Source organism: Oncorhynchus gorbuscha, linkage group LG15, assembly GCF_021184085.1.
Source record: "Oncorhynchus gorbuscha isolate QuinsamMale2020 ecotype Even-year linkage group LG15, OgorEven_v1.0, whole genome shotgun sequence".
Taxonomy (NCBI): Eukaryota; Metazoa; Chordata; class Actinopteri; order Salmoniformes; family Salmonidae; genus Oncorhynchus; species Oncorhynchus gorbuscha.
Genome location: NC_060187.1, coordinates 66,714,850 through 66,742,679, shown reverse-complemented (window position 1 = coordinate 66,742,679; position 27,830 = coordinate 66,714,850). Strand labels below are relative to the sequence as shown.

General features: G+C 42.7%; 2 protein-coding genes and 1 non-coding gene across 5 annotated transcripts in view; 2 read left to right on the top strand and 1 right to left on the bottom strand.

Moving 5' to 3' along the window:
• The first annotated feature begins 1,700 nt into the window (after positions 1–1,700).
• LOC123997813 (T-complex protein 1 subunit gamma-like) lies at positions 1,701–6,018 on the top strand. Its single transcript, XM_046302388.1, has 14 exons — positions 1,701–1,800; positions 2,421–2,482; positions 2,608–2,658; positions 2,754–2,816; positions 2,929–3,025; positions 3,290–3,407; positions 3,533–3,719; positions 3,838–3,987; positions 4,111–4,243; positions 4,351–4,432; positions 4,532–4,712; positions 4,900–5,145; positions 5,240–5,371; positions 5,713–6,018. The coding sequence occupies exons 1-14, from the start codon at positions 1,773–1,775 to the stop codon at positions 5,803–5,805; spliced, it is 1,623 nt and encodes a 540-aa protein (XP_046158344.1). The 5' UTR covers positions 1,701–1,772; the 3' UTR covers positions 5,806–6,018.
• Positions 5,472–5,608, top strand: LOC123998375. The gene has a single exon (XR_006832272.1). It is a non-coding gene; the product is annotated as a small nucleolar RNA SNORA15 (small nucleolar RNA).
• A 10,030-nt stretch (positions 6,019–16,048) lies between the features above and the next one.
• LOC123997811 (transmembrane protein 79-like) overlaps positions 16,049–27,830 on the bottom strand; it is a 30,728-nt gene continuing 18,946 nt past the window's right edge. Inside the window, exons 1-5 of one of the 3 annotated variants that reach the window (XM_046302382.1) lie at positions 20,346–20,474; positions 18,934–19,780; positions 18,483–18,677; positions 18,146–18,362; positions 16,049–17,951 (exon numbers count right to left, since the gene is read on the bottom strand). In XM_046302382.1, coding sequence (XP_046158338.1) covers positions 17,750–17,951; positions 18,146–18,362; positions 18,483–18,677; positions 18,934–19,630 — 1,311 coding nt within the window. In that variant the 5' untranslated portion in view covers positions 19,631–19,780; positions 20,346–20,474 and the 3' untranslated portion in view covers positions 16,049–17,749. Of the gene's footprint in view, positions 17,952–18,145; positions 18,363–18,482; positions 18,678–18,933; positions 19,781–20,345; positions 20,475–27,830 lie in introns of those variants that run through there. The other 2 variants (XM_046302383.1, XM_046302384.1) reach the window with 2 other exon arrangements.

Below are 27,830 nucleotides of genomic sequence, written 5' to 3'. Positions count from 1 at the left end.
ACTGAGTTTGGGAAACTTAGTCTTTGTCTTAGTAGACACTCTTATCCAATTTTGTGTGAAAATAGGGTGAAGACTACATTTACATTACATTTAAGTCATTTAGCAGACACTCTTATCCAGAGCGACTTACAAATTGGTGCATTCACCTTATGTCATCCAGTCGAACAGCCACTTTACAATAGTGCATCTAAATATTTTAGGGGGGGTGAGAAGGATTACTTTATCCTATCCTAGGTATTCCTTAAAGAGGTGGGGTTTCAGGTGTCTCCGGAAGGTGGTGATTGACTCCGCTCTCCTGGCGTCGTGAGGGAGTTTGTTCCACCATTGGGGAGCCAGAGCAGCGAACAGTTTTGACTGGGCTGAGCGGGAACTGTACTTCCTCAGTGGTAGGGAAGCGAGCAGGCCAGAGGCGGATGAACGCAGTGCCCTTATTTGGGTGTAGGGCCTGATCAGAGCCTGGAGGTACTGAGGTGCCGTTCCCCTCACAGCTCCGTAGGCAAGCACCATGGTCTTGTAGCGGATGCGAGCTTCAACTGGAAGCCAGTGGAGAGAGCGGAGGAGCGGGGTGACGTGAGAGAACTTGGGAAGGTTGAACACTAGACGGGCTGCGGCGTTCTACTGACTACTGAAGCACTATGGACAGGCTTAGATTTCAGTTGGACTTTTATGCCAAGCATCTCATCTGGGTATGTCTTTCTTTTTTATATACATTTGCACACTTTTGTGCCTCTTCCATAAATGCTCTTGAGGAGAGGAAACCTAGTTGAGCCAGTAACCGAAAGGTTGCTGGATTGAATCACCGACCTGATCAGATTTTTACCTTACGTTTTGCCCCTGAACAAGGCAGTTAACCCACTGTGCCCCGGTAGGCCATCATTGTAAATAAGAATTTGTTCTTATTAACTGACTTGTCAAGTTAAATTTAAAAAATAAAGTTTGAAATGCCTCATTGTCCCGAATTTATCAAATTGAACTCTATTTGATTTTTACCTACTTAAAGACACCAACATCACTATTTTGTTTCGTGTTATATACACAATTTTGCACATTATCCACATATTAGTCATTTTTGTTAGAGAGATATGTTTATTTGTTATTGGAAATTACAGTGATATTTATTGGAATTATTTATTTTCCTAGAATGTATAGTTACATCAGCTAGCCCCTCTTATGCGATTTATGTTTTACGTGACATGTGACTTAATTCTCGTTGAGCTTTTATTTGCATTTGAGTAACTACTGAAATAATTTGATGTTTCTTTCATGAAAAGTGAGTTATCAAGGTCGGGCAATGTCCAATGCATGGATATTATTTGATACGTTACAGAATGGTCTTGTTTCTTTCTGGACTACATATCCCTAAATGCAATACCTGTGCGTGATGAAGGTTGTACGTACAGTGCACCAAATGGTAAGCCTAGTAAATGTAGCTAAACGTTTGAAGATACAGATAGTTTTATGCCGTCATGCACATAATTGATACAACGGAGCTGGTCATTTATTGGGTTTCTATATAATGTCCATATGTACTGCGACATAGGATTTAATTTGCTAGGGTAATCACGCGAGGAAACAATATAAACTTGAAGATGGCGCCCACTGGCGACTTCCTCTTTCTTAGTCACGCAGATTGGGTTGTACGGCTGTTCATCAAAATTCCCTCGTCCTTAATTGGTCATTTTTTTCCCAACCCGCCCAGTCACAAACAAATGAGCCTTTCCTGTGCTGGGTTTGAGAACTTGGTAGCCGGTTGATCTACGCACGCTGCCAAAATGATGGGAAGACCAATCGTCGTGTTGAGTGAGTGATAAAGTTACAACATGTTTCAATGAATTAAATACGTTAGTGTTTTAAGTGTATTTTATATCTTGCTATATTTGTGAGCTTTTTCATTCACGCGAGGTGATGCCCGGCGTTCGGGCCTAGCTAGCCAGTGATGTCTCGAGTTATGACAGTCATGCTGCGCTGTTAGCGGAACAATCGGCTAGAAACTTATCAAATTTGGGGAATAAACAGGGATACTGTTCTGCTAGCGTTCTATTTGGTATTGTTATGCACGCCATCAAACGTAGTTAGACAAACCCTTCGGGTAAGATTAATGGATAATAATTTGCTAGCTGCCTTACTAGCTAAATTACATTTTAAGGTGAGCTATTTCCCTGGTGTCCCGTTTTAGGGGTTGGTCTCAGTATCTGGTTCGAGCAGTGGCAACACGGTAGCTAACGATGGTGCAGACAATCTTGCAAATGTAATTTCAGAAATTAAAGTACTTATAACTACACACTTGTTGGCCTACCATGTTGTCCATCAAGTTGCTAAATACACTGAACAAACCGCAGCATCATGGTCAGTCATTTTGAGTATAGGCCTAGTTAAGAGACTGCCCCTCTGTCGCCACCTCAATGATCTTCTCTCTTTAGGCCAGAATATGAAAAGAGAGTCTGGACGCAAGGTTCAGAAAGGGAACATCAGTGCAGCAAAGGTAAAGATGACACACCACTCGGACTTCCCCTTCCCATTACCCAATAATTTTACTTCTGACTGAGGTTTAATTGTGATAATGAAACATGAGAAATTCCTGCAGCCTTACGAAGTCTACTTTTACAGGCAATAGCAGATGTCATCAGAACATGCCTGGGACCAAGAGCCATGATGAAGGTTTGTACCAAGACACAATTCCTGGCCCTTAGATACTTAAATCCCAAAGTGACACACAAATACAACTGTCTTAACCTTGCCCTATCTATTAACAGATGCTGCTAGACCCCATGGGTGGCATTGTCATGACCAACGATGGCAATGCCATCCTCCGAGAGGTGAGGTTTCTGCACTACATTTCCCATAAGCACCCTTACACTGTATTTGGAAGATGGTAAATGTAAACAAATTCAGGTCTGTTAAAGTTACCTTTCCTGTAAACAAACACAGATCCAAGTGCAGCACCCGGCAGCCAAGTCCATGATTGAGATCAGCCGCACCCAGGATGAGGAGGTGGGAGACGGCACCACGTCAGTCATCATCCTTGGTAAGTGGCCTGGTAGTGGAAGTATTTCTTCTCACTCCATTGACATGGAATTGCCTGAGATCCAGTCAACCTCTTCAACATAGTCAATGTACCCTTTTGAGCTTCAGGCTATTTAGGACTGGATGATTTGGCACTCCGACTCCGAGAGGGCCACGTTGATGATGCGTAAGAATCAATCGTCCTCTAAGCCATCGTACTGAGTGTGCACATTTTTAAAACAGCTCTTGGTTAACATATTTTTTTCAATATTTTGTCGGTCTCTAGCTGGGGAGATGCTGTCTGTAGCAGAGCAGTTCTTGGAGCAGCAGATGCACCCCACAGTCATCATCAGTGCCTACAGACACGCCCTGGACGACATGCTCGACATGCTCAAAGACATCAGGTATAGATTGCATACACTTACACACTTACTGATGAACACTCAATTGCACTCACTTACACACACAATCCTCCCTCGCACACCTTTAGACTCCATTCTATTGACCGGCTGTCTCTGTTCCCTCCCAGCACCCCGGTGGATGTGAATGACAGGGCGCAGATGCTGAAGATCATCAACTCTGCCATCTGCACCAAGGCCTTGAGCCGTTGGTCTACCATGGCATGTAATATTGCCCTGGATGCCGTGCGCACTGTGGAGTTGGAGGAGCACGGACGCAAGGAGATCAACATTAAGCTGTACGCCAAAGTGGAGAAGGTAAGCGTTAAAGGTCTTGCGGTTACAAGATTGACATCAATAAGTATGACAAGGGTGTGGTCATTGGGAAAATGACACCAGGTCGGTTGATTCCTCCTTGTTTTACTATGGTTATTAGGTGCCTGGTGGCTTCATTGAGGACTCGTGTGTGCTAAAAGGCGTGATGGTCAACAAGGACGTCACTCACCCCCGCATGCGCAGAATGATCAAGAACCCCCGCATAATCCTGCTGGACTGCTCCCTGGAGTACAAGAAGGGCGAGAGCCAGGTACTGAAAACACATGTACACAGTGTCATTCATACATCCACACAAATGCATTACCAGCACACACATACAGTATAAAAATAACAGTAGTAGGTACTAGCCAATAAATGTTGTGTTCCTATGCAGACTGACATTGAGATCACACGTGAGGAGGATTTTTCTAGAATCCTTCAGATGGAGGAAGAGTACATCCAGACGATCTGTGAAGACATCATCCGCCTCAAGCCAGACCTCATCTTCACCGAGAAGGGCATCTCAGGTACTTCACATACAAAATCTGTATGTACAATTTTTGCAACCGCTCTTAATCCACCAAAGCTCCCCTGCACTGACCAGAGAAACTCACTTCTCCACTCATCTCCCCAGACCTGGCACAACACTATCTGATGAAGGCCAACATCACAGCCATCCGCCGTGTCAGAAAGACTGACAACAACCGCATTTCAAGGTAAGGTCAATTCCACACAGTATAGTATTCTGAAGATGTGCTAACTATTAATCCTTTTAAATTGTTAATTGACTATTAACGCTGATATCATATTCTCAGGGCATGTGGGGCTCGCATCGCCAGCCGTACAGATGAGCTACGTGAGGAGGACGTGGGAACTGGCGCCGGCCTGTTTGAGATCAAGAAGATTGGAGACGAGTACTTCACCTTCGTCACAGAGTGCAAAGACCCCAAAGCCTGCACCATCCTGCTGAGAGGAGCCAGCAAAGAGATCCTGGCTGTACGTATCAAGTTACCCCTCATGCGCAATAATATGTTAAGACGTCTCCGTTGTGGCAGAAGCAGCTCATTTTCAGGCATACCATAACAAGACAGGATGATTTGATCCTCATGGTATCCTATTATGCTCAGTGCTTCATTGTGGAACCAAACAGTGTTGATGGTGTGTGTGTCTCTCTGTTCCTCAGGAGGTGGAGCGTAACTTGCAGGATGCAATGCAGGTGTGTCGTAACGTGCTACTGGACCCATCTCTACTCCCTGGAGGTGGGGCGGTGGAGATGGCTGTGTCCAAGAGGCTGATGGAGCGTTCCAAGACCCTGACTGGGGTGGAGCAGTGGCCCTACCGTGCCGTGGCCCAGGCCCTGGAGGTTATCCCCCGTACACTCATCCAAAACTGTGGAGCCTCCACCATCCGCGTGCTCACCTCTCTCAGGGTACGTGTGGTTTTGCTCTAAAATATGCACCTTTTATCATTTTGTTGGGCACAGCTATGTTTTATTTATCTTACCCCCCCCCCCCTCTCTGTAGGCCAAGCACACCCTGGAGGCCTGTGCATCATGGGGTGTGAACGGAGAGACTGGCACCTTGGCAGACATGATGGAGCTTGGCATCTGTGAGCCGCTGGCTGTCAAGGCCCAGACTTACAAGACTGCTGTGGAGGTAAGAGGGGCTAATAGGCTGCTGTTGAAAGTGAGATTCATCTTGAATGTATCTGCAGCAAATGCTTGAGACTTACTGTTTTTAAAACATATTGTACAAGGCATGGACGAATTCTGTTTTACTTTGTCAGTAGTGAATGCAGTCAGACACCATGCAAAAACATTTTCACTCCTACTACTCTAAAAGGATGAGTGCTTTCCAGTGCCTTATCTCCTTCACATCAAAGTGAATACAATGAAACTCAGGGCACCTTTAGTGTCTCTTGTCGTTTTATGACTTTAAACAGTCACTGGTTTCAGTGAACCCCACTAATGTAATTTTGATCTCTTCTTGCCTTTCAGACGGCCATCTTGCTGCTCCGCATTGATGACATTGTGTCTGGAATTAAGAAGAAAGGTGATGACCAGGCTGGAGGAGGACAGGGAGCAGAGTGAAGATAAATGAGGAAAGAAATGGGTTGGTAGACCAGTGGGCAAACAGACCGCTAGTGTACATAGTACAGCCTACTGTTCTCTTTTGGGATGCTATTTTGCAAAAATACTAAATGTTTGGCCTGGATTGTCTGTTCTCAACCAAGTATGTGTCGATAATCAAGCATCACAGTAGCCATGTATGTTTGATTTGCTATAAAATTCAAATCGAATACAGTCTGACTCACAGTTCATTGTATATCTTTAGTTGTGGCAGATTAAATAAGTATCTTCCATGAGTATTGTTTATAGCACTGTAGTACCCAGTTAAAGTGGAAACAGGTTATACTGTTTTAGCCTTAAAGATAGGTTTCTCTCAGCAACAGACATATTTTTATCTTCAGCTTTATTAAAGTTAAATGCATGGAGAGAAAAAATGCAATTCACCACAGCATATTGAAATAAACCAGATCTGAGTACACAACAGAAAATAAAATATTACTTCCGGTTACATCAAGGTTCTATTTTATCTGGGCCATAACATCCCTGAATGTGTTGAATAGGCCTATTAGGAAGTCATAAAACCATGCAATAGGTCATGGTTAACTTTTCTTTTTTTTGACTCTGTATGTTTGCAACTTTACACATATACAGTACCAGTCTGGAGTAGAGGTCAACCGATTAATCGGAATGGGCAATTAATTAGAGCCCATTTTCAAGTTTTCATAACAATCTGTAATCGTCATTTTTGGACACTGATTATGGCCGATTACATTGCCCTCCACGAGACTGCGTGGCATGCTGACTACCTGTCATGCGAGTGCAGCAAGTAGCCACGGTGCTAGCTAGCATTAAACTTATATTTTATAAAAAAAATACTATCTTAACATATTCACTAGTTAACTACACATGTTTGCTATTACTAGTTTATCTAGCTTGTCCTGCGTTGCATATAATCGATGCGGTGCCTGTTAATTTATCATTGAATCACAGCCTACTTCGTCAAATGGGTGATTTAAAAAGCGCATTCATGAAAAAAGTACCGTCTTAGCACCAATGTGTACCTAACCATAAACATCAATGCCTTTCTTAAAATCAAGATAAAATACGGAAATGTTCCGTATTTCAAAGAATAAATGTTTGTTTTCAAAATTATAGTTTCCGGATTTGGCCATATTAATGACCTACGGCTCATATTTCTGTGTCATTATAATTAAGACTCAGACTTGATAGAGCAGTCTGACTGAGCAGTGGTAGGCAGCAGCAGGCTCATAAGCATGCATTCAAACAGCACTTTCCTGCATTTGCCAGCAGCTCTTTGCTGTGCTTCAAGCATTGCGCTGTTTATAACTTCAAGCCTATCAACTCCCGAGAATAGGCTGGCAATACTAAAGTACCTATTAGAACATCCAATAGTCAAAGGTATATGAAATACAAATGGTATAGAGAAATAGTCCTAACAATAACTACAACCTAAAACTTCTTACCTGGGAATATTGAAGACTCATGTTAAAAGGAACCACCAGCTTTCATATGTTCTGAGCAAGGAACTTAAACATGAGCTTTTTTACATGGCACATATTACACTTTTACTTAGTTTTTGCATTATTTACACCAAATTGAACATGTTTCATTATTTGAGGATAAATTGATTTTGATGTATTATATTAAGTAAAATAAGTGTTCATTCAGTATTGTAATTGTCATTATTACATATATATCAAATTATCAGATTAATTGGTATCTGCTTTTTTTGGTCCTCCAATAATCAGTATCAGCGTTAAAATCATAATCGGTCGACCTCTAGTGGACACACCTACTCATTCCAGGGTTTTTCATTTCATGGTAGAATAATAGTGAAGACTATGACGTGACACATGGAATCATGTAGTAACCAAAAAAGTGTATAACAAATCAAAATATTGTCGGCCTTTGCCTTGACAGATTTGCGCACTTGGCATTCTCTCAACCAGCTTCATGAGGTAGTCCCCTGGAATTAATTTCAATTAACAGGTTTGCCTTCAGTACATTTTTATGGAATTTCTTTAAATGCGTTTGAGCCAGTCACTTGCGTTGTAACAAGGTAGCCCTATTTGGTAAAATACCTTATGGCAATAAAAGTTCAAATAAGCAAAGAGAAAGGAGAGTCCATTATTTTAAGACATGAGTCAGTCAATCTGGAAAATGTCAATAATTTTAACGTTTCTAGAAGTGCAGTAGCAAAAACCATCAAGCGCTATGAAACTGGCTCTCATGAGGACCGCCACAGAAAATGAAGACCCAGAGTTACCGCTAATGCAGAGGATAAGTTCATTAGAGTTACGAGCCTCAAATTGCAGCCCACATAAATGCTACACAGAGTTCAAGTAACAAACACATCTCAAAATCAACTGTTCAGAGGAGACTTGTGTGAATCATGCCTTCATGGTTGAATTGCTACAAAGAAACCACCACTAAAGGGCAATCAGACTTGTGTCTAAAAACCACGAGCAATGGGCATTAGACCGGTGGAAATCTGTCCTTTGGTTGAGACCAAATATGAGATTTTTGGTTCCAACCACCATGTCTTTCTGAGACAGGTGAACGGATGAGCTCTGCATGTGTGGTTCCAACCACCGTGTCTTTCTGAGACAGGTGAACGGATGAGCTCTGCATGTGTGGTTCCAACCACCGTGTCTTTCTGAGACAGGTGAACGGATGAGCTCTGCATGTGTGGTTCCAACCACCGTGTCTTTCTGAGACAGGTGAACGGATGAGCTCTGCATGTGTGGTTCCAACCACCGTGTCTTTCTGAGACAGGTGAACGGATGAGCTCTGCATGTGTGGTTCCAACGGTGAAGCATGTGTGTTGGCGGTGTGATGGTTTGGGGGTGCTTTGCTCGTGACACTTTCAGTGACTTATTTAGAATTCAAGGCACACTTAACCAGCATGGCTTCTGCAGCGATATGCCATCCCATCAGGTTTGCGCTTAGTGGGACTATCATTTGTTTTTCAACAGGACATTGACCCAACACATCTCCAGGCTATGTCAAAGCTATTTAACCAAGGAGAGTGATGGAGTGCTGAATTAGATTCTGGCCACCACAATCACCCAACTCAACCCACTTGAGATTGTTAGGGAAGAGTTAGACCGCAGAGTGAAGGAAAAGCAGCCAACAAGTGCTAAGCATATGTAGGAACTCCTTCCAGACTATTGGAAAAGCATTCCACGTGAAGCTGGTTCAGAGTGCCAAGCGTGTGCAAAGCTGTCAAGGCAAAGGGTGGCTACTCTGAAGAATCTGAAATATATTGTGATTTGTTTCACACTTTTTTTGGTTACTACATGATTCCATGTGCTATTTCATATTTTTGATGTTTTCACTATTATTCTACAATGGAAAAACACTTGAATGAGTAGGTGTGTCCTAACCTTTAACTGGTACTGTACATGTCAACAGACCGTGCAAGTACATGGATTCCTGGGCTTTATCTCTATACTCTGACCTGAGAAGACCATTCAAAGCAATATGAAGGGAGTCTTCTTTGTTGACTCATCTGGACAGTGGCTCAGAGTATGAGAAAAGGGAGCAATGAAATGCCAAAAAAGTATTTAAAGGTTTGCTTTTCCCTGCCCTGTACAGAAGCAGATGGCAGTGTACCAAAAGCCTCCATACACCCTAATTAAAAAAACTAATATTCCTTGATGGATACTTTTAAATGCTTGTTCACCTACCAATGTAAAGGGGATGAGAAAAGTATTTCACAACATTGAGAGAGTCTGTACAGCCAGGTTCCAAACCACTTGACCTGTTCTAGACATTCATTATATCTGACCCAGATCTCCAGGATCAGGTCAGGTAGAAACAGCGGAAGAGTGGTGTTGTCATCTCTGGGCTTTCTCTCCAGTCTCTGGGTCGACACCGCTATCCAGACCTGGAGAGGAAATCGGCACGTTAGTCATCGTTACAAAGCAATGAAGGTATTAGCATCTGAGTTTTTCCAAACTCTTCAACAGCGTGAGTATTTATCCTTTAATTGATATTTTTGAGCATATGACTTTAAAAAAAAACTACACACCTGTGTCTGACACTTAATTAAGGGAGAAAAAACTTTAACAGGTGGCACCTGCTGATAAGTGTGACTCACCCATGCTGGCCTCACTGGGTGCTGTGGAGGGGAGGCGTCTGTGCTGGCAGGTAGGCTGGAGGTTGGGAACCAGAGGCCCTGGAGCCAGTACAGAGGATGGGGGGAGACTCATGACCCCCGTAATAGGAGCTTGGGGTCGGACCACCTCCATATCCACACCTGCTCTCAGCGGAGGGCCGGAAAAAAAGGGAAGTGATCAGTGAGGAGTACAAAGTATAAACTGAGCATACCAAACATTAGAAACACCTTCCTTGGACTCTATAAGGTGTCAAGCGTGCCGCAGGGATACTGGCCCATGCTCGCTCCAATGCTTCCAAAAGTTGTCAAGTTGGCTGGATGTCCTTTGTGTAATGGACTATTCTTGATAAACATGGGAAACTGTTGAGCGTGAAAAACCCAGCAGCGTTGCAGTTCTTGACACAAACTAGTGCGCCTGGTAATACTACCATACCCCATTCAAAGGCACTTAAATCTGTTGTCCTGCCCATTCACCCTCTGAAAAGCACACATACACAATCAATGTCTCAAGGCTTAAAAATAATCCTCCCCTTCATCTACACTGAAGTGGATTTAAGGGATCATAGATCTCACATGGATTCACCTGGGGTCTCATAACCGCTTGTGTAAATGTCACACTAAAAATCTGTGTGCGGTATTTCTGAGAAGACTGAGCACATACAAAAATAGAGATTTATAAACTTGGTGCAAGTTTCCATTATAAATCAGACCCGTTCTGAAACTGCACGCATGAACAAACATTACAATTCTGCCTGAAAGGCCTCCCGCGTGATGCAGTGGTTTAGGGCACTGCATCGCAGTGCTTGAGGCGTCACTATAGACCTGGGTTCGATCCCAGGCTGTTTCACAGCAGGCCGTGACCGAGAGACCCATGAGGCGGCGCACCGTCGTCCTGCTTAGGGTAGGGTTTGGCCGGCCGTGATTTCCTTGTTCCTAACTTCTTGTTCCTAACTTCTATTGCCATTGCCAACTATGTAAAAATAGACTACATAAAGCCAACAAAAACACTGCACCCTGCAATTAGAAAATATCCTGATAAAAATAAAAATCCTATAAATCACATTGGCTACGTACAGTTGAAGTCTGAAGTTTACATACACTTAGGTTGGAGTCATTAAAACTTGTTTTTCAACCACTCCACAAATTTCGTGTTAAACTATAGTTTGGCAAGTCGGTTTGGACATCTACTTTGTGCATGAAACGTAATTTTTCCAACAATTGTTTAGAGACAGATTATTTCACTTATAATTCACTGTATCACAATTCCAGTGGGTCAGAAATGTACATACACTAAGTTGACTGTGCCTTTAAACAGCTTGGAAAATTCCAGAAAATTATGTCATGGCTTTAGAAGCTTCTGATTGACATATAATTGACATCATTTGAGTCAATTGGAGGTGTACCTGTGGATGTATTTCAAGGCCTACCTTCAAACGCAGTGCCTCTTTGCTTGACATCTTGGGAAAATCAAAAGAGATCAGCCAAGACCTCAGAAAAAAAACTGTACACCTCCACAAATCTGGTTCATCCTTGGGAGCAATTTCCAAACGCCTGATGGTACCACGTTCATCTGTACAAACAATAGTACGCAAGTATAAACACCATGGGACCACGCAGCCGTCATACCACTCAGGAAGGAGATCCGGTAGCCTTGCGAGGGTTAACACGCTTAAATGTCTTACTCACGTTGGCCACAGAGAAGGAGAGCCCACAGTCCTTGGTAGCGGCCGCATCGGTGGCACTGTGTTGTCCTCAAAGCTGGCGAAGAAGGTGTTTAACTTGTCTGGAGGCAAGACGTTGATGTCCACGACGTGGCTGGTTTTCCTTACGTTTTGTGTCTGAGCCGTTGAATTGTGACACCACTTTGTCTCTATACTGACATTTCGCTTGTTGATTGAGGGCATAACTACACTGTTTGTATTTCACCATATTCCCAGTCATCTTGCCATGGTTAAATGCGGTGGTTCGAGCTTTCAGTTTTGCGTGAAAGCTGTCCTCTATCCTCGGTTTCTGGTTAGGGTATGTTTTAGTAGTCATAGTGGGTACAACATCTCCAATACACTTCCTTACAAACTCAGTCACTGTGTTTTTGTGTATTTGTCAATGTTATTCTCAGAGGCTACCCGGAACATATCCCAGTCCACGTGATCAAAACCATCTTGAAGCTGGATTCCGATTGGTCAGACCAGCGTTGAATAGTCCTTAGCACAGGTACTTAAAGTTTGAGTTTCTGTCTATAGGAAGGGAGGATAAAATTTGAGTCGTGGTCTGATTTGCTGAAGGGAGGGCGGGAGAGGGCCTTGTCAACTTTATTATCCAGAGACAGAACATTAGCGAGTAATATACTCAGAAGCAGAGGGTGGTGTGTGCGCCTCCTGAGTCGGACTAGAAGTTCACTCCGAGTAACTCTTCTCCCCTGGCGATGTTTTGGACCAGCTTCTGGAATCAGTTCCAATTGCCGTACCGAACAAAGGATCCGATTCAGGAAAGTCGTAATGCTGGTGAGTTACCGCCGCTCTGATATCCAAAAGTTCTTCCCAGCTATATGTAATAATACAAAAAATGTTCTGGCCTAATAATGTAAAAAATAACACATACGAAAAAGGAACTACTGCAAAGTTGCCTAGGGGCTAGAAGCACGGCTGCCCTCTCTAATCGGAATTCTATATATTTGTTACGACTCGACTAACAAAACAACAACAATTGACCAGTCAACTAATTGGGGTCAGCCCTATAGGAATCACAGTAGCAAGCACTGTCAAATGATTTATCCATTTAAACAATGTTTTTGTAAAGCCCTCTATGGCTTTGATGCGTTTCAAACGTGAGCTTGTCCAAGGTGTTGGACTCGACAACAATTGCTATCCATTGGAGCACTGCAATTGGTTGCCCAAAATTCTGGGGCGGGACATAGTGAAGGGTCTGCGCATGGTAATTTGTTGTAGGCTATGGCTACTTCGGGAATATGAACCCATCATGGCCAGAAAAAGTGACACACTTATTCTGCAATGGTTATGAAAATATGGATTGTGTATAAATGCAATATTGTCTCCTCGAGAAATGTGAAAGTACAGTATTTAGACGTAAGCTACAAAAGTAACCTACAACCAACCACCTGTTCCACCGTTAATAAACTTAGCTTCGGATCAGATGGCATAGAGCAAAATGCTTGAAATGGGCTTACCTATTTACTACTATGAAGTGGATGCAATTAAACCAGAGATGGGACAAATGGTATCCTTGTTGTTGGCCTACGCTACCCTGTGAGTATGAAAACATCACAGAGAAGGTGAGGAATTTATTATGAAATAATCATGGAAATTAAATAAATAATAGGCTAGGAAATAAATGCCTATTTCTAATTATTTTCAAATGCAAAGACAAACTAAATAGATTCTCTCTTCTCACTAATGGCAAATTATTGCATCTTGTTATTAACCTGTTTAACCTGTTCTTTTCCTCCATTTGCAGAAAATACTAATCTACTTGCCTGCTTGCAATGCAGTACTTCAACCACTAGAAACTGTGCTTAGGCATGGTCTCAGGTTTGTGGGAAGGTGAGCACATTTTCATGTCAAGTTCAGTTTTTATAAATGCCAACTTTTGTGTGAAACCTGGCACACACATGTATAATTTCCATGATCATTGCATAATACATTCATCACCTTCTCTCTGATGGTTTCATACTCATGAGGTAACATAGGCCTTTTATTGAGTTTTTTTTAAACTTCAGTTTATTTGAGTAAATACTTTCTTAACACTTTTTGTTCTCAAAACTGCATTGTTGATTAAGGGCTTGTAAAGTAAGCATTTCACTGTTGTATTCGGCGCACGTGACAAATCAAATGTTATTTTGATTTGGGGTCTATTTTGTACGTACGCACGGTTTATAAAACGAGGCCCCTGGTCAGCCTGTCATGAAAAGAGCAGTTGTTCTTAATGTTTTGTATGGCTCTGTGAAGCACTTCCCAATAACGTACATTCTTCCTTCCTTCAAAAAAACAATCCCAGATGTGACAAGCTAAATAGGTGAGCGCAATGTTCCCAAAATATTGTTCCTATTTATAATAGGATTATCAGAGAGATTGAGGTAACTTATAATACTAATAAAAACCAGTAACTACCATATCAAGGTTCCTGATAAAGGATGTCAGTTAACTATTAGCCTTTGGAGACCATTCACCAAGACATTTGGAAAGAAGGCCATGCGAGTGTTTTAATGGTCTTACCAATGGGGTCCTGTGATTGATAGGGATGGTAAATAGACTGATAGGAGGGAGGGGCTCTACATAGATGGTGCTGATAGGTCTGGTTTTGGATGCAGAAATGGGGTGCTTCCTGAAGTCTCCCCAACACATTCCTTCATCTGCACTGATGTGAAATAATTTGACTGGTGAAAGCAATTTTCAGTCATTAGCTTAAACGATTTTACTTAAAATTATGGTCAGATCAATCCAGCTGAAGGAGAGGTGACCATGCAGGAAGCATTTTTACACTGCTGACATGCACCCACCCTGGGCACCCAGCTCTTGACAGCAAGTGCAACTGAAGTACTTGACAGGAGGTGTAGGCGTAGACTAGTGCGTGTACTTTTGGACAGGTGTGCCAGTCTTAAGTCTTAAGCAACCACATGATACTTTGGGACTAAATGTTGCCTTGCTACTTTAGCCCCCAACTTCCTCAAAACTGTGGCAAATAATGGTGGAGGAGCATCAGCATTGGCAGTTAACAACACTGACTACTTATTTTAAAGCCACAGTCAGACTTCTGGTCATTTCAACTAATGCAATATAGCCTACCCCTTAATTTGGAATAATATGACTTATTATTCATAATTTGATAAGTACAGTAGTCTTATCATTATATTAGGATATATTACTCCATTGTTTATGTTTATGTTGACAAAATGTATACAGGTGTATACAGATAAACATGATGTAATGTTTATCTTCTAGAATGTTATTCCTTCAGCACTATAAAATATATATATACCTTTATATATAAAGGTGTTTGCATGTGAAAAAGTTGTGCATTTGCTCCCTTGATATACACATTTTATAGTGTGCCTTTATAGTAAATAAAACTTCAAAATGTAAGATTATTATTTATAATGTATTATCAGGCTATTGCATTGAGGCCTATAGAGCCTACCAAACAAATTCAATAGACGTTTTACTGTCAAATGTATACAGTGCAAGGCCGACAGGGAGCTATGAAGTGTCAACTTCAAACTAACTTCCTGGGTAGTATAATTCGTCTGTAGGTTAATTTTATGCATTTTTATAGGCTATATGTTGTTATCCATCAATTCTTGAAAACAATCATGTTCTTACCGTAACACCTGTTTTTCTTAAATTTTCGCAATGGACAACTTTCTTTGATTCGAAGCAGACACGCTCCGTGTTTTCTTCGAGCTGGGGCAGCTGCCATATTATCCAGACCAATAAATAAACGAAAAGTTTGGTTAGACGTGAACAATATTTGACCACCGACAAAAATAGCCCGTTAGTCGAAAAGTGTAGTCGTACGTCATAGGCTCGATGTTATGACGCCTTCAAAACAACTGGGAAAAACGAGCTCCGAATGGGGAAAAATTATTTGAACGGTCATCCAACTCGGAAACTAGAGTCTCTTTAGAGCTCCCGACTTTCTGACCTGAAGTCATGACTTAACCTCGTATTTTTCCGAGTTCCCAGTTATTTTGAACACGGCAATATGCTACGTTCATAACCAAGTGGGAAGGTGGTAATATTGTAAATACCAGTTGGATGCATTCACATACCTTGAACTCGTTGACAGACGCCGGATAGCCAACAAGCTGCGTCAACTATAACTAAAATTACAGCTATCACGCATGTAAACAAAATACAGTTTTCAAAAAACACATTAATAGATTGCTTTTTTATAAACAATGTTTTATTACATTTAACTGCCGAAAATCCTGTTAAAGGTAATTTCCTTAGTAGGTCAGGTCAGCATGTGGGAGAAGTCTGCGATCAGGGGTGACGAGTTTCCCACATAGAGATTGAGTCCTCTAGTGCCCAAAAGCAAGTTTTAGCATGGGCAGCACCATTAGGATTTTCACAATTTTAAAGTAGTCAACTGGGTGGGACTTCCTACTGGTTAAGGAAAGATTATATATTTCCATCCAGGTCATCAGGAGGGATCAGCCAATTAATTACACTTGTGAGCAAACATTCCATAACTGCAGGTGGCAGTAAATCCCCCACCTTGGCTTTATACCTGTTCAAACAACACACTCCAAGTGGCATGTATGCACCCTTTCAGTTTGTTTACCAACTCGTAGTAGAAGAAAATGTACTTCTTCAAAATGGAGATGGCCTCAATGGCACAGGGCATGCTCTCACAAAGCCAAAATCTGACCGATACAATGTTGCGTCCTCTAACGATCTCTATGGTTTTCCACTAGTAATTACGAGTTGGAGGGGTGTTCAAGTAGTTTTCTCCCAGTCATTTGTGATAAATACCACCTTCCACTTGGTTACGAACACAGCAATAACAGTCTGAAAACAGGTGCCCATTTCAAACAACTGTAATGCACAAAGGTCTACCTTAAATGCTTGTTAATTTTTATTGGTCACTAAAAGGCTTTCAAACCAATAAATGTCAGCTTCACAAATGAAAGGCCAATAAAAACATCACTTGTTAAGTATAATTGATCATTGAGTCATAAATTATTTTAAAATATGACATTAAAGAGACTCTACACTTTGTTTCAGACCGTAAGTGTACCTTGAAATGTAGAAAGAAATCAGCGTAGTTATACATTTTATATAAAGTAGATGCCTGAACTGTACAAATCAGATTTCATACATAACATTTTAAAATACAGTAACAACTCCATTCACAATCACCCTTACAGGGCTGTGCTGTATTGTGAAAGGATTAGTTTTCAGAGACAAAGGCACTTGTTGGACTGGTTGGTTTCTATAAGGTCACTGCCATTTTGGGGGAGGCACAAAATGCCATGCAATCCACATTCTCCAATTGTGAAATGGTTCTCTATGTCAAAATCTTTATACTAAATCAATTATTTTTCAATGATTTGTTAGCTGTTATGACATTGCTTATGTGGGGACGTCCTTCATACAGTCATGAAGATGAGACAAAATGTCCACTCAGTAGTCGATTACTTTTTCACAGAACATGATTTTATGATTGGTTATATTGAACATTTTCAAGAGGAAATTGACTAAGAGGTCTAGAGCAAGTCTCAGTTTCTCTATAAACGCCCCAAATGTAAATGCAATTGTTATTAGCTTGAAATACCAAATGCAATACAGTAGATTACAGGATGCCTCAAGTACAGATATACTTGTCAAACCAAACAGTATAGTTCAGCAAACTATTTGTCTGCAGCAAGCCTAGCTAGATATGAGGAAAACAGTGGTTTGGTTATTTTCAAAACTTCCCCAAGTGGCACAATTCTGTGTCGATCTACAAACTATTTGCAGCGAGACAATTGTGATTTCAAAATTATTCCATGGTATTTAACTGTCATGCTGTCAATTAGCAGACCTTTTACAGAATACATTCTACTGTTTCACTAAAGTGATGGTATAATGCCATGCAAAATGAATTATTACGTAGACTGCCTTTCTCCAATAACGGTTTGTACATGCTCTATCACTGACTACCACTGCCCAGTCTATTCTACACATCATCAGTGTGGTTTAAACACACCAGCACGATCCACTACCGTTTACATAGTAACCCTTTGAAAGTTAAATTCCACCAGTAGGTAAAACAAATCCTGTCCCTCTTCCCCATCCTTTTCATTCCTTCGGTCTTTACTCCATTCCCCTATCCCCAGAACCTCTGGCGGGAGGCTGGGGGTTGGTCTTGTTGGTGAACCACATCCTGGTCGAAGATGGTGCCCCCAGCGTCCATGGTGAAGATGAAGTAGAGATTGGCACCCAGCATGGCCACGGTGGGCAGGAAGGACAGACCGAAGCCAAAGCCCCGAACACTGCTGCCCAGTGCAGCTGCCACCCAGTACATCAGCCTGTTGGCACAGAGGAGAGATGGACATTAGACAGATGCAGTCATTTCTATAGTCTGCCCAGACTGTATTAAATTGAGATCACATGTCATATAGGGTTATGACTGACTGGGCACTGAAATTGGACAACAGATTTCACTGCATCTCTCTGGGTCATGTGACAAAATAAACATTTTTTTTGTTGCATGTTTCTTTACCTGCCAAAGGCGAAGATGATAGTGAGCAAGGGCACCAGTTTGAGCAGGTCCTGGCTCAGGTAGGGCGCCATTACGGCCAGCTGCAGGAAGTAGAGCAGGAAGAGGGTGACGGAGTCATCCACATAGCGCCGGTGCACACCCACCTCCCTGGCCTCCACCTCACACAGCGGCTTCACATTCCCCAACCGCATCCTGGAGACACCCAGCACCAACCAGCCTGGGAGGACAACACAAGCGTTAGCTTGTGATGTTAGTGTTGTTGTTCAACCCACCTTGCTGTTCACACCGGCATAATTCTGGTAAAGAACATATGCTGAATGACCAATGAGCCACTCACCCAGTATGATGGGCACCACAGCGAAGACAGAGCAGCGCAGTGTGTAGACCAGCCTGAGGGGGGCACTGTCCAGCAGTGGGGCATCAAAAGGCAGGAAGACATAACCCCCCCACACTAGGAGGGGGAAAATTAGAGCTGCAGTGAACACAGACACCCCCACTTTGAGAGCATCCCGGTTGGCACAGTCACACCCATCTGGAGGGGAGAGGAAAGGAGAGACTATTAGTCTTTCTACCCTCTGAAGTAAAAGAAAGCTAACAGAAACATTACCACCCTCTAGATCAGATTACCACAAAATAAGGGAGGAGTGGAAGGATGAATTTGCACTCGCAAATCTATTTGAGCAGAGCTACAGTGGCTGAATGAACAAGGGAGAGAAGAGCAAAGAGAGACGGAGAAAGAGGTTGGAGGCCAAAAGACAGAAAGGTCACATGTTAGTGCATCTCTTTACATTTTGAGGACCCCGCCTCCACTGGCCAGTCGTGGTAGTAGCCATCATGTGGGGTTCCCTGGGGAACTAGGAGGAGATTCTTCTCTGCATCCAAATCCCAGAATGGCTCCCTTTCTCTGGGAGATGTCGGAGCACTACAGGAGTGTAAGATGGTGACAGATGGGTTGAAGACCTGTGCTGCCTTCTCAGGCAAAGAGTTCATACCATCTTCCACCTCTATCTCTACCTGCACCTTCTTCCCTCTCTTACACAGCCCTGGGTGCTGCACCTCTCTCTCCATCCATTCTTCCCCCGTTCTCATTCTCTCCACGCCCAAACCCAGCCTTCTCTCGCTCTCCATCCGGCCTCCTCCTTCTTGAAGAGAGTTGCACATGGAGTGCACGCTTCTCCTCTCTCCCTCAGGGTCATCTCCCTTTCCCCTTCCCTTATCTTCTTTCACAGTCAATGCACTTCCGTTCTTTGTTGCTTTCTCTACATCCCTGTCACCCGGCCATTGCAGAGTGGTAGGCTCCAATTTAGCAGAGCTAACCATTTCGTCTTCCTCCACCATCACTCCCTCCCTTCCCTTTTCCAATTCTTCAATCACCTTCTCCCCCTCTGCCCCCCATGTTGGGGGTTGGGGTTCAGCAGTCACCCCGCTGGTTTTGGAGGGGCTGTCTTCTAGCAGCTCCAGGTTTGACCGTAGGATCTCAGACATAGTTTTATGTTTAGGTATTTAATGTCTCCAGACTTCGTCAGTGAGTCTGTGCTTGATTGAGTGTTTTTACTTTGACTGTAGTCACATCACATTGTCTGTTTCCTTCTTTGTGTCCCAGCTCTATTGGTTTGATGGTAAACAGCTCTTCACCTACAAAGTAAAGTACATTTTACAGAGTGCACATTCTGTAGGTCATACATGTCTTCCCACGCAAGAGATGATGCCCCAAAACCGATAAGCTGTAACTCCAGACAGCATTCTAGTGTCATTAATCATCAAACAATAGTCTAAGGTTGAAAATTTTCCACGACAGGTAAGGTAAGCCAAGACCGATAAAACAAGTAGAATCCCTCCCTGTCCGTTGCAAACAAAGCTCCGCCCAATGCATCTCATTATGGCCTGTGCTGTTTGAGTAGTCTTAAGAAAATAAAGGCCCTATTTACGCATGAATACCAAAGAAAATACGCTTGCAATATAAAACCACAAAATAAAATATTGTTGACATACAAATAGCGTTGTAAAGTTCCCCGAATGTGTTCAATTTCCAGACAAACGTAGTACGCAGACCTTCAAAGCGCACTCCATATCACAACACGGAAGTTTCTCATACCAGCGCACTAGATACATTGTTGGACTTTCCGACTCACGTAAGAAGAATGCTAGCTATACAACGCTGGAAAATACAAATTAAAATATATAAAAATGTAAAACTCACCCAACCTCAGGGTTTATCAAACAACGAATTTGGGGATGTTATTGAATGTCTCTGACATCGTTTTTCCACTTCTATTGTTATTGTGCAACTGCTTTTCAGTGGGTGGAAATTCAGGTGTGGCCAGGTAAATTATTAAAGGGTATGTTCCTAAAAAAACATTAAAGGGAAAGTACGATAGGAATATTTAGGTCCTATCGTACTTGTCCTTCCTTTAATGTCTTTTAGAAACACCCTTTAATAAATTAATTATTTAATTGAATAATTTAATGTACAAAAAAACAGCAACATGTGTATTTCAAGTAGTCTTATATTTATATGTGACTTTCTTGGGGTGAAAATAATTAGTGAGAAATTGTGGATATAGCATACAGTAAATGTTTTGTTTCGTTATGTGGTTGTTAGTACACACCAATGCAATATCTTAACTATCTTATCTCACTTTGTTGGTTACCCTTTCTTGGATCTATTTCCAAAAGCAATATAGGTTGAAACACAGCCCTGTCACTGACGGAATGAAGTATAGATGAACAGAGAAATCAACATGTTGGTGTTATCTACAAGAGGCCTATCATATATCCTCAGTAGATGTTATATATTTAGTTACCTAGCACTTAAAGATAGAGTTGTGGTCGGATATACCAAATGGAGGGCAGGAGAGAGCTTTGTACGTATCTCTGCGCGTGGAGTACAGTGATCTAGAATTGTTTCCCCTCTGGTTGCACATTTAACATGTTGATAGAAATTTGGTAGAACTGAGTTAAGTTTCCCTGCATTAAAGTCTCCCGCCAGTAGGAGCGCCGCCTCTGGGTGAGGGGTTTCCGGTTTGCTTATTTCCTTAAACAGCTGACTGAGTGCGGTCAATTTATAAAAAATTATTCCAGAATGTTATGAAGGGTGATCAGATGAATTACAATTAATTGGCTTCCGGGTTGGATGCGCGCGGTGTTAAGAAGCAGTGCGGCTTGGTTGGGTTGTGTATCGGAGGACGCATGACTTTCGACCTTCGTCTCTCCCGGGAGTTGTAGCGATGAGACAAGATAGTAGCTATTGGATACCACAAAATTGGGGGAAAGGGGGGGAATTGCAATTAATTGTAATTCATCTGATCACTCTTCATAACATTCTGGAGTATACGCAAATTGCCATCATACAAACTGAGGCAGCAGACATTGTAAAAACAAATTTGTCATTCCCAAAACTTTTGGCCATGACTGTACATACCCCAACCAGAAGCCATAGGTTCCAGGCAACATTCGCACTGAGCTAAAGGGTAGAGCTGCCACTTTCAAAGTGCGGGACTCTAACCCGGAAACTTACAAGAAATCCTGCTCTGCCCTGCGACGAACCATCAAACAGGCAAAACGTCAATACAGGGCTAAGATTGAATAATACTACACCGGCTCTGATGCTCGTCTTATGTGGCAGGGCTTGCAAACTATTACAGACTACAAAGGGAAGCACAGCCACGAGCTGCCCAGTGACACGAGCCTACCAGACGAGCTAAATCACTTCTATGCTTGCTTCGAGGCAAGCGACACTGAGGGATGCATGAGGGCATCAGCTGTTCCGGACAACTTTGTGATCATGCTCTCCGTAGCCGACGTGAGTAAGACCTTTAAACAGGTCAACATACACAAGGCTGGGGGCCAGACTGATTACCAGGACGTGTGCTCCGGGCATGTGCTGAACAACTGGCAGGTGTCTTCACTGACATGTTCATCATGTCTCTGATTGAGTCTGTAATATCAACATGTTTCAAGCAGACCACCATAGTCCCTGTGTCCAAGAACACAAAGGTAAACTGCCTAAATAACTACAGCCTCGTAGCACTCACGTCCGTAGCTATGAAGTGCTTTGAAAGGTTGGTAATGGCTCACATCAACACCATTATCCCAGAGACCCTAGACCCACTCCAATTTGCATACCGCTCAAACAGATCCACAGATGATGCAATCTCTATTGCACTCCACACTGCCCTTTCCCACCTGGACAAAAGGAACACTTATGTGAGAATGCTATTCATTAGACTACAGCTCAGTGTTCAACACCATAGTACCCTCAAAGCTCATCACTAAGGATCCTGGGACTAAACACCTCCCTCTGCAACTGGATCCTGGTCTTCCTGACAAGCCGCCCCCAGGTGGTGAGGGTAGTTAGCAACACATCTGCCACGCTGATCCTCAACACTGGAGCTCCACAGGGGTGCGTGCCCTCCAGTACTCACTCTTCACCCACAACTACATAGCCAGGCACGACTCCAACATCATCATTAAGTTTGCTGACGACACAACAGTGGTAGGTCTGATCACTGACAATGACAATGACGAGACAGCCTATAGGGAGGAGGTCAGAGACTTGGCCGGGTGGTGCCAGAATAACAACCTATCCCTCAATGTAACCAAGACTAAGGAGATGATTGTGGACTACAGGAAAAGGAGGACCAAGCACACCCCCATTCTCAACGACAGGGCTGTAGTGGAGCAGGTTGAGAGCTTCAAGTTCCTTGGTGTCCACATCAACAACAAACTAGAATGGTCCAAACATACCAAGACAGTCGTGAAGAGGGCTCGACAAAGCCTATTCCCCCTCAGGAAACTAAAAAAATTTGGCATGAAACATCGAGAACATTCTGACTGGTTGCATGACTGCCTGGTGCGGCAATTGCTCGGCCTGTGACCGCAAGGCACTACAGAGGGTAGTGCGTATGGCCCAGTACATCACTGGGGCTAAACTGCCTGCCATCCAGGACCTCTACACCAGGCGGTGTCAGAGGAAGGCCCTAAAAATTGTCAAAGACCCCAGCCACCCCTGTCATAGACTGCTCTCTCTACTACCGCATGGCCAAGTCCCCCAACCCCTCTTTTACGCTGCTGCTCCTCTCTGTTCATCATATAGGCATAGTCACTTTAACTATACATTAATGTACATACTACCTCATTTGGGCCGACCAACCAGTGCTCCCGCACATTGGCTAACCGGACTATCTGCATTGTGTCCCGCCACCCACCAACCCCTCTTTACGCTACTGCTACTCTCTGTTCATCATATTATGCATAGTCACTTTAACCATATCTACATGTACATACTACCTCAATCAGCCTGACTAACCGGTGTCTGTATGTAGCCTCTCTACTTTTATAGCCTCGTTCCTGTATATAGCCTCTCTACTTTTATAGCCTCGCTCCTGTATATAGCCTCGCTCCTGTATATAGCCTCTCTACTTTTATAGCCTCGCTCCTGTATATAGCCTCTACTTTTATAGCCTCTACTTTTATAGCCTCGCTCCTGTATATAGCCTCTCTACTTTTATAGCCTCGCTCCTGTATATAGCCTCGCTCCTGTATATAGCCTCGCTCCTGTATATAGCCTCGCTCCTGTATATAGCCTCGCTCCTGTATATAGCCTCGCTCCTGTATATAGCCTCGCTCCTGTATATAGCCTCGCTCCTGTATATAGCCTCGCTCCTGTATATAGCCTCTCTCCTGTATATAGCCTCGCTCCTGTATATAGCCTCGCTCCTGTATATAGCCTCGCTCCTGTATATAGCCTCGCTCCTGTATATAGCCTCGCTCCTGTATATAGCCTCGCTCCTGTATATAGCCTCGCTCCTGTATATAGCCTCGCTCCTGTATATAGCCTCGCTCCTGTATATAGCCTCGCTCCCGTATATAGCCTCGCTCCTGTATATAGCCTCGCTCCTGTATATAGCCTCGCTCCTGTATATAGCCTCGCTCCTGTATATAGCCTCGCTCCTGTATATTATTATTATATGATTTATTATTATTATTATTATTATTATATGCCATTTAGCAGACGCTTTTATCCAAAGCGACTTACAGTCATGTGTGCATACATTCTACGTATGGGTGGTCCCGGGGATCGAACCCACTACCCTGGCGTTACAAGCGCCATGCTCTACCAACTGAGCTACAGAAGGACCACAATAGCCTCTACTTTTATAGCCTCGCTCCTGTATATATAGCCTCTACTTTTATAGCCTCGCTCCTGTATATATAGCCTCTACTTTTATAGCCTCGCTCCTGTATATATAGCCTCTACTTTTATAGCCTCGCTCCTGTATATAGCCTCTCTACTTTTATAGCCTCGCTCCTGTATATAGCCTCTCTACTTTTATAGCCTCGCTCCTGTATATAGCCTCTCTACTTTTATAGCCTCGCTCCTGTATATATAGCCTCTCTACTTTTATAGCCTCGCTCCTGTATATATAGCCTCTCTACTTTTATAGCCTCGCTGCTGTATATAGCCTCGCTGCTGTATATAGCCTCGCTGCTGTATATAGCCTCGCTCCTGTATATAGCCTCGCTCCTGTATATAGCCTCGCTCCTGTATATAGCCTCGCTCCTGTATATAGCCTCGCTCCTGTATATAGCCTCGCTCCTGTATATAGCCTCGCTCCTGTATATAGCCTCGCTCCTGTATATAGCCTCGCTCCCGTATATAGCCTCGCTCCCGTATATAGCCTCGCTCCTGTATATAGCCTCGCTCCTGTATATAGCCTCGCTCCTGTATATAGCCTCGCTCCTGTATATTATTATTATATGATTATTATTATTATTATTATTATTATATGCCATTTAGCAGACGCTTTTATCCAAAGCGACTTACAGTCATGTGTGCATACATTCTACGTATGGGTGGTCCCGGGGATCGAACCCACTACCCTGGCGTTACAAGCGCCATGCTCTACCAACTGAGCTACAGAAGGACCACAATAGCCTCTACTTTTATAGCCTCGCTCCTGTATATATAGCCTCTACTTTTATAGCCTCGCTCCTGTATATATAGCCTCTACTTTTATAGCCTCGCTCCTGTATATATAGCCTCTACTTTTATAGCCTCGCTCCTGTATATAGCCTCTCTACTTTTATAGCCTCGCTCCTGTATATAGCCTCTCTACTTTTATAGCCTCGCTCCTGTATATAGCCTCTCTACTTTTATAGCCTCGCTCCTGTATATAGCCTCTCTACTTTTATAGCCTCGCTCCTGTATATATAGCCTCTCTACTTTTATAGCCTCGCTCCTGTATATAGCCTCGCTGCTGTATATAGCCTCGCTGCTGTATATAGCCTCGCTCCTGTATATAGCCTCGCTCCTGTATATAGCCTCGCTCCTGTATATAGCCTCGCTCCTGTATATAGCCTCGCTCCTGTATATAGCCTCGCTCCTGTATATAGCCTCGCTCCTGTATATAGCCTCGCTCCTGTATATAGCCTCGCTCCTGTATATAGCCTCGCTCCTGTATATAGCCTCGCTCCTGTATATAGCCTCTACTTTTATAGCCTCGCTCCTGTATATAGCCTCGCTCCTGTATATAGCCTCTACTTTTATAGCCTCGCTCCTGTATATATAGCCTCTACTTTTATAGCCTCGCTCCTGTATATATAGCCTCTCTACTTTTATAGCCTCGCTCCTGTATATATAGCCTCTCTACTTTTATAGCCTCGCTCCTGTATATAGCCTCTCTACTTTTATAGCCTCGCTCCTGTATATAGCCTCTCTACTTTTATAGCCTCGCTCCTGTATATATAGCCTCTCTACTTTTATAGCCTCGCTCCTGTATATAGCCTCGCTGCTGTATATAGCCTCGCTCCTGTATATAGCCTCGCTCCTGTATATAGCCTCGCTCCTGTATATAGCCTCGCTCCTGTATATAGCCTCGCTCCTGTATATAGCCTCTACTTTTATAGCCTCGCTCCTGTATATAGCCTCTACTTTTATAGCCTCGCTCCTGTATATAGCCTATCTTTTTACTGTTGTTTTGTTTCTTTACTTAACTATTGTTCACCTAACACATTTTTTGCACTATTGGTTAGAGCCTGTAAGTAAGCATTTCACTGTAAGATCTACACCTGTTGTATTCGGCGCACGTGACAAATAAACTTTGATTTGATTTCTATAGCTCCCCCCAAAAAATGTACAACGATGGTAGAGTCCCAAGATGGAGGCGCGGTGTCTTCAAAACAGTGCCCCCTGTCAGTCATCTAGTGTATATTTAAATCATTATTTGACCCATGTCTTGACTCAAGGCTTGCAGAAAAAAGTTGTCTGGTATGAGTGTTATGAAAAGTAAGATTAATTAACTAAATGCCATGCGATTTCAGATCAAATTTACAGACTACATTATAGCAGTGCACAGAGGGGTCTGTTCCAAAATCGAGGTAATTTGGTCATATATTGGGAATACTAATGTTCATGTGTGGTGCTGTGGAGTAGAAACCATACTGACTACTCTTCTGAATAGGCTATAATACCTGAAAGACTCACACAATTCCATTTGGGCACTGTGTCAATGATGAAATTTAATTCTCTCAACTTGGGAAGCATATAGTCTACTCTACCACAGTGTGCATCCTCTTATGTTTGTCAAGCACTTCCATCCAGGAACAACACTTATAACAGCTTTTGTTTATTTTCCTAGGGTTTCCTAGGGGAGGGTTGGCTTGTATATTTCACCTCTCCTCTTTCGCCTTATTTGGTGCAATGAAACGGTTTCCGAGAGAGTTGATTATAGACAGAGCTGAGGTCCTAGAGAACAGCCCAGGGATATTATAGGCCTAGCCTACCTGTAGGCAGGGTTGAGGAGTAATTGATTACATCATCAGTTACATGTAATCTGATTACAAAAAAACAACTTATCAGTGATGTTAACTGCAAAAATATTGTAATTGTTTTGTATTAGAGTTGTACTATTTGCACCATAGTTGTAATGTGTGTTGAGATGAGCACGTTCATATAAATTGTTGAGCTGAATTCCGTTTTCCTTATCGTCACTATTGAGTTGTTATAAACGCGTGGTTATGAAACCCACGAGACATAACAATAATCAGATTACAGATACTTTTGAAAAACTAGATTACTTCATGGATTACTTTTCAATTCAGAAATTATGCACTGAAAAAAATGCACAAGTGTAAGTTTGTTCCACCTGAGCAAGTGTGAACAAATGATGTATATAAACCCTGGATTGCTGATATTATGTATTGGCCATTGAAAGGCTTTGAAGCAACCGTTCGGCCATATTGGCACTGCCCTGTAAGACCAGTCCTACATAGGAATGAATGGAATTCTAAAGTATTTCAATTAAATGTTTTATTTTATGTTATTGTGGGGACATTATTTAATTTTATATTTTATTTAACCCTTATTTTACTAGGTAAATTGACTGAGAACATGTTCTCATTTTACAGCAATGAGCTGGGGAATAGTTAAAGGTCATTGTGGGGGATACATGAGCCAATTGGAAGCTGGGGATGATTAGGTGTTCATGATGGTATGAAAGCCAGATAGTAACATTAGTCATCTCTAAAAATTATACTTTAAAGATGTCCTACGGGATTTTAAAAAACCTTTTACTGTTGAAAAGCAACATCCCAAGTATAATTACAGTAAAGTACACACACTAAAGGGGAAAAAAATAATTAGAGGTGCAGCAGTCTAAGGCACTGCATCGCCGTTCCTGAGGCA

Bases quoted from the DNA above. Each gene is read 5' to 3' on its own strand.
- LOC123997813 (XM_046302388.1), top strand. From the start codon at position 1,773: ATGATGGGAAGACCAATCGTCGTGTTGA. The intron at 2,817-2,928 runs GTGAGGTTTCTG...AAACAAACACAG, and splicing joins GCAATGCCATCCTCCGAGAG to ATCCAAGTGCAGCACCCGGC. The intron at 3,408-3,532 runs GTATAGATTGCA...GTTCCCTCCCAG, and splicing joins GACATGCTCAAAGACATCAG to CACCCCGGTGGATGTGAATG.